The sequence below is a fragment of the Brachyhypopomus gauderio genome, unplaced genomic scaffold (genome assembly GCF_052324685.1).
Source record: "Brachyhypopomus gauderio isolate BG-103 unplaced genomic scaffold, BGAUD_0.2 sc129, whole genome shotgun sequence".
NCBI classification, from domain to species: Eukaryota; Metazoa; Chordata; class Actinopteri; order Gymnotiformes; family Hypopomidae; genus Brachyhypopomus; species Brachyhypopomus gauderio.
Genome location: NW_027506950.1, coordinates 44,842 through 51,213, shown reverse-complemented (window position 1 = coordinate 51,213; position 6,372 = coordinate 44,842). Strand labels below are relative to the sequence as shown.

Sequence of the window (6,372 nt, the reverse complement as noted above, 5' to 3'; positions counted from 1 at the left end):
AATCTCGACAAAAGGTGATCTTGCTACAAGTGTGCCAAAGGTAACGTAATCCACAAATCACACAAGTCGTGGAACATGTTGTACGTATTTGAGAATCATGAGGTGGGAATGTTTTTATATATTATATTTGTTGAGTGATGTTTTACAAAGCAGCTCTGCATTTGTTTGAAATTCACATATGAATTTACAACAATTGCATTTTGTATTTGTAAGTCGAATTTTTATTTGTACACTGTTTTGTGTTTGTTTGCAAATAGTATAATATTTGCAGAATATGTCATGATTTATTTATTTTTTTGACAGAAAATTATCACCATAAGGGTAGGGAAAGAAAAGCAGATCATACCATTTGTGAGGCAAGGTGATTGCTATTTTGAAGCATGTCGAAACAGAGTAAGGACATTTGTTTTGAAATGTGAGGATTACGTCAGTTCCGGTACGTGTTCCGCTGTCAACCACGCTGGTCAGTGATACTGGAGTATATGTGAGACCAGTGATACTGGAGTATACGTGAGACCAGTGTGTGTTTGTGTGTGTGCTGTGGTGTCTTAAATGAGTCCGAGCTGGTGTGTTTGATCCTCCCGGATCATGGCGGTCATGTGTTCACAGCGGAGCCGCTTTGGTTTCAGCGGGATCTTCCACCTGTATTGCAGAACATCTAACGCTGCAAACGGCGTCTCCACGACCTCCACGACCCGCTCTCACTGGAATAAACACGCCCGAACCTACACGGTACCGGCCACGGCTCCCGGTGGACACAAGCACGAAGTTAGAGTCCGCTTCGCCCCGAGTCCCACGGGTAAGAGACTGTGTGTGTGTGTGTGTGTGTGTGTGTGTTTCGCGCCGAGTCCCACGGGTAAGAGACTGTGTGTGTGTGTGTGTTTCGCGCCGAGTCCCACGGGTAAGAGACTGTGTGTGTGTGTGTGTGTGTGTGTGTGTGTGTGTGTGTGTGTGTGTGTGTGTGTGTGTGTGTTTCGCGACGCGTTACAAAACATTCAAATGTGGACCCCCCCCCCCCCCTTATTTAATAAGTTATTAAATGGTTCACACACTGATGGTCTTAGTGAACACACACTTAAAGTGTTTTGTTTGTTGTCAGGGTTTCTGCACTTGGGTGGTCTGCGCACAGCACTGTATAACTTCCTGTTTGCCAGGCAGCAGGGCGGGACGTTTGTCCTGCGTCTGGAGGACACAGACCAGTCTCGCCTTGTTCCTGGGGCAGCACAGGACATCCAACACATGCTGGAGTGGGCTGGTACTCATGAACATCACTATAGCAACATCACACCACCACTACTACCAAATTGCCGACATGTTAACACCACTGTGTGTATTCGTCCTGAGGAGTGTGTGTAGAGGGGGTGAGTATGGTCCATATGTTGTGTGTGTGTGTGTGTGTGTGTGTGTGTAGGTATCCCTCCTGATGAGGGTGTGTGCAGTGGGGGCCAGTATGGTCCATATGTGCAGTCCCAGCGACTACATTTCTACTCTGCTGCGGCTACAACTTTGCTGGAGTCAGGCCACGCCTACCACTGCTTCTGCACCAATCAGAGACTTGAGCTCCTGAAGAGGGATGCACTGCGCAATGGCCAAACACCACGGTAACACGCAAAACACCACGGTAACACGCACCCACACGCAAAACACCACGGTAACACTCACCCACACGCAAAACACCACGGTAACACGCACCCACACGCAAAACACCACGGTAACACGCACCCACACGCAAAACACCACGGTAACACGCACCCACACGCAAAACACCACTGTAACTAACACACACCCACACGCAAAACACCGTGTTACTGTGGAGTTTGAGCAGAGCTGTGTGTGTGGTTGGTGTTTGAGCAGAGCTGTGTGTGTGGTTGGTGTTTGAGCAGAGCTGTGTGTGTGTGTGGTTTGTGTTTGAGCAGAGCTGTGTGTGTGTGTGGTTTGTGTTTGAGCAGAGCTGTGTGTGTGTGTGGTTTGTGTTTGAGCAGAGCTGTGTGTGTGGTTGGTGTTTGAGCAGAGCTGTGTGTGTGGTTGGTGTTTGAGCAGAGCTGTGTGTGTGGTTGGTGTTTGAGCAGAGCTGTGTGTGTGGTTGGTGTTTGAGCAGAGCTGTGTGTGTGGTTGGTGTTTGAGCAGAGCTGTGTGTGTGGTTGGTGTTTGAGCAGAGCTGTGTGTGTGGTTGGTGTTTGAGCAGAGCTGTGTGTGTGGTTGGTGTTTGAGCAGAGCTGTGTGTGTGGTTGGTGTTTGAGCAGAGCTGTGTGTGTGGTTGGTGTTTGAGCAGAGCTGTGTGTGTGGTTTGTGTGGTTGGTGTTTGAGCAGAGCTGTGTGTGTGGTTGGTGTTTGAGCAGAGCTGTGTGTGTGGTTGGTGTTTGAGCAGAGCTGTGTGTGTGGTTGGTGTTTGAGCAGAGCTGTGTGTGTGGTTGGTGTTTGAGCAGAGCTGTGTGTGTGGTTTGTGTGGTTGGTGTTTGAGCAGAGCTGTGTGTGTGGTTTGTGTTTGAGCAGAGCTGTGTGTGTGGTTTGTGTGGTTGGTGTTTGAGCAGAGCTGTGTGTGTGGTTGGTGTTTGAGCAGAGCTGTGTGTGTGGTTGGTGTTTGAGCAGAGCTGTGTGTGTGGTTGGTGTTTGAGCAGAGCGGTGTGTGTGGTTGGTGTTTGAGCAGAGCGGTGTGTGTGGTTTGTGTTTGAGCAGAGCTGTGTGTGTGGTTGGTGTTTGAGCAGAGCTGTGTGTGTGGTTGGTGTTTGAGCAGAGCTGTGTGTGTTACTCTCTTCCACTGGTAACTGGTGGACACACTCTTTGCTTTTACAGGTATGATAACAGATGCAGGCAGCTGAACTCTACCCAGGTACAGGAGAAGCTCTCTGCTGGCGTGCCCCATGTGATCCGTTTCCGGCTGTCTCCGAACTCCGAAGCGTTTGAGGACATGGTGTTTGGCTGGACGAGGCATGATGTGGCGGAAGTCGAGGGTGACCCCGTGATCATCAAGGCTGATGGTTTTCCAACCTACCACCTAGCCAGTGTGGTGGACGACACACACATGCGTGTGACTCACGTACTTCGTGGCTCCGAGTGGCTTATATCCACCTGTAAACACCTGCAGCTGTACCAGGCCCTGGGCGAGACTCCACCCACATACGCCCACCTGCCCCTCCTACTGAACCGTGATGGCAGCAAGCTGTCCAAGCGCCAGGGAGACATCTATATCCAGCACTTCAAACAGCAGGGGGCGCTGCCCGAAGCACTCATAGACCTGATTACTCACTGTGGATCTGGATTCAACAGTGAGTCACTGACTAAAACACTGAGTTAGTCAAATAATGAGTCAAGGGATCAGTAGTTAAGTGAGTGAATCAGAAAAGGAGTCAGGGATGTAGAGGTTGAGGGAGTGTGTGTCATTTCATTAGTATGTGTATTATTATTATTCTAAATTTGTATGTATTTCTGGTATGTTTGTGTTTAAGTAAGTTGTGTGTTGTGAATTTGGCATTGATTTGTGTGTTCAAGGTAATCGTCTGGGCCGGAGGCTGGATGATCTTATCAGTGAGTTTAATGTGTCGAAGATCACGACGCATTCTGCTCTACTCGACTTGGACAAACTTCCTGAGTTCAACAGGTCATAGCCCAACAGATAGCCCACACATAAATAAGTTGCTAGGTCAGCCCAAGATAGAGGAGACAGATACTAACACTGGATATGGCCCTCTACAACATGCTGAACAAGGAAATGTAAATACATCTCTAGGGTTTTCTACTAACCATGGTTCTGAGTGTCTACCTTTGAGTGTCTGTCTATCTTTGGAACAGTTTAAAGCATCTGGTCAGCTGATCTAAGGGACCAAGATGGAACATATAAATGTAATAGTTCAGATAGGTAGCATGGGGCAAGTCTGTTAAGAGATTTAAAAGCAAATACCAGAACTTTAAAATGGATTCTTAAGTGAATTGGGAGCCAGCGAAGAGAAGCTAAAATTGGCGTTAAGTGCTCTCGCCTTCTTGTACCAGTTAAAAAATGGGCCGCGGTGTTCTGCACAAGCTGTAGACGGGTCATGGAGGCCTGACTTATTCCAGTCAATAGTGAGTTACAATAGTCCTTATATCATCTATGTGTACAGGATTCACTTGCAGAGAAGGATTGAAGATGAAGGTTTATGCTGCCACCTGGTGAATGAGTTAAAGGATCACCTCACACACACCTATGGAAGTCTGCTTAGAGACCAGTGTGTTCTGGAGCCCAGTTACATCCAGAGGGTGCTGCATATGAGGAAGGTAAATTTGCCTAAGTAACACTTTATCCCTGCCTTTTGTCTACCATAGTCTTTAAATGTTTTTAACTCTTTAACACAGGGTCACATCACCTCACTGAAAGACCTGCTCACTCCAATGTACTCATACCTGTGGCTCCGCCCCTCTGTATCCCAGCAACAGCTGGAGGAGATGAGTTCAGAAGTGCAACACATCCTTGCTCACACCATACAGTGAGGCTGCATCCAGTAACATGCAAATGTATTCATCCTGGGGGTAGGGGGCGTGGCACAACTAACACCATACAAAAATGTGAAATTCCCATATTAGCAAATGTACACTCACCGGCCACTTTATTAGGTACACCTTGCTAGTACCGGGTTGAACCCACTTTTGCCTTCAGAACTGCCTTAATCCTTCATGGCAGATTCAGCATGGTACTGGAAACATTCCTCAGAGAGTCTGGTCCATATTGACATGACAGCATCACACAGTTGCTGCAGATTTGTCAGCTACACATCCATGAATCTCCTGTTCCACCACATCCCAAAGGTGCTCTATTGGACTGTGGAGGCCATTCGAGTACTTCTGAATGTCGCAGCAGAAATCGAGACAGCAGACCAGGCAACGCTTTTCCAATCTTCTGTTGTCCAATTTTGGTGAGCCTATGCAAATTCTAGCCTCAGTTTCCTGTTCTTAGTTGACAGGAGTGGCATCCGGTGTGGTCTTCTGCTGCTGTAGACCATCCACCTCAAGGTTCGATGTGTTGTGAGTTCAGAGATGCTCTTCTGTGTGCCTCGGTTGTTGACCTTCTATCAGCTCAAACCAGTCTGGCCATTCTCCTCTGACCTCTGGCATCAACGAGGCATTTGCACCCACAGAACTGCCACTCACTGGACATTTTCTCTTTTTCTGATCATTCTCTGTAAATCCTAGAGATGGTTGTGCATAAAAATCCCAGTAGATCAGCAGATCTGAAATACTCAGACCAGCCCGTCTGGCATGTCGTCCCCATTCTGATGTTTGAACTGCAGCAGATCGTCTTGGCCATGTCTACATGCCTAAATGCATTGAGTTGCTGCCATGTGATTGGCTGATTCGACATTTATGTTAATGAGCAGTTGGACAGGTGTACCTAATAAATTGGCCAGTGAGTGTATGTGTGTTCACTACTGTGTGTGTGTTTAGTTTTGCACCTGTGTTCTTGTCAGGGTTGTGGGAATCTGTACACTGCAGCTTCTGACTGCTGTACTGTTTTTTGTGTGTGTGTGTGTGTGTGTGTAGGGTGATACAGGGTTGTGGGAATCAGTACACTGCAGAGTTTCTGACTGCTGAACTGAAGCTTATTGTCAAAAAACTGAAGAAAACTAAATACAGTTCAGTCATGAAGATCCTCCGTCTGGCACTTAGTGGTGAGCAGGTAACCACACACACAAACACACAAACCCTTACACACACCCTTACATACACACACACACACACACACACACACACACACACACACAAACCCTTACACACACACACATAAATCCTTACACACACACAAACACACAAACCCTTACAAACACACACATCCTTACATACACACACACACACACACACACACACACACACACACAAACAAACCCTTACACACACAAACAAACCCTTACACACACACAAAAACCCTTACAAACACACAAACCCTTACACACACGCACACACACACAAACCCTTACGCGCACACACACACACAAACCCTTACACACACACACACACAAACCCTTACACACACAAACACACAAACCCTTACACAGACACACCTATACACACCTTAACACTAATTTGACAGTGTTTCCTTCTCTCTCACGTACAGCAGGGACCAGGTGTGAGCGAGATCATGATATCTCTGGGGAAGCAGGAAGTATGCTGTCGCCTGGAGAGGATTCTACAACATTAACTCACAGCCTGTTTGCTCTCCAAACTTACGACACGGTTGTGTTTTGTACACAATAAAGTTGTTGTGTGTAAATACTGAGTTCTTGTTGAGCTCTGTGTATGGAAACAGTTGTTTCATGACGTATGTAATGACGTATGTAAAGATACAAGGAGCAAATGTGTTTAATATCTTTTTAATAAAGTTTGGGGGAGGGCCAATAGCCCATT

General features: G+C 47.0%; 1 protein-coding gene across 3 annotated transcripts; it reads left to right on the top strand.

The window, feature by feature from the left end:
• The first annotated feature begins 500 nt into the window (after positions 1-500).
• On the top strand, positions 501-6,365 carry LOC143499003 (nondiscriminating glutamyl-tRNA synthetase EARS2, mitochondrial-like). Of its 3 annotated transcripts, none has more exons than XM_076993942.1 (9): positions 501-799; positions 1,100-1,255; positions 1,412-1,601; positions 2,794-3,266; positions 3,490-3,598; positions 4,098-4,251; positions 4,330-4,460; positions 5,512-5,639; positions 6,083-6,365. In XM_076993942.1, the coding sequence occupies exons 1-9, from the start codon at positions 589-591 to the stop codon at positions 6,220-6,222; spliced, it is 1,692 nt and encodes a 563-aa protein (XP_076850057.1). In that variant the 5' UTR covers positions 501-588; the 3' UTR covers positions 6,223-6,365. The 3 variants fall into 3 exon arrangements, with proteins under 3 accessions (XP_076850057.1, XP_076850058.1, XP_076850059.1); XM_076993943.1 differs by having other exon boundaries at positions 5,512-5,647; XM_076993944.1 differs by lacking the exon at positions 6,083-6,365 and having other exon boundaries at positions 4,330-4,503; positions 5,512-5,622.
• The last annotated feature ends 7 nt before the right edge of the window (positions 6,366-6,372 follow it).

Excerpts from the sequence above, each read along its gene's own strand:
- LOC143499003 (XM_076993942.1), top strand. The coding sequence starts at position 589 with ATGGCGGTCATGTGTTCACAGCGGAGCCGCTTTGGTTTCAGCGGGATC. Across the intron at positions 800-1,099 it reads CTTCGCCCCGAGTCCCACGG|GGTTTCTGCACTTGGGTGGT; the intron begins GTAAGAGACTGT and ends GTTTGTTGTCAG. Across the intron at positions 1,602-2,793 it reads CGCAATGGCCAAACACCACG|GTATGATAACAGATGCAGGC; the intron begins GTAACACGCAAA and ends TTGCTTTTACAG.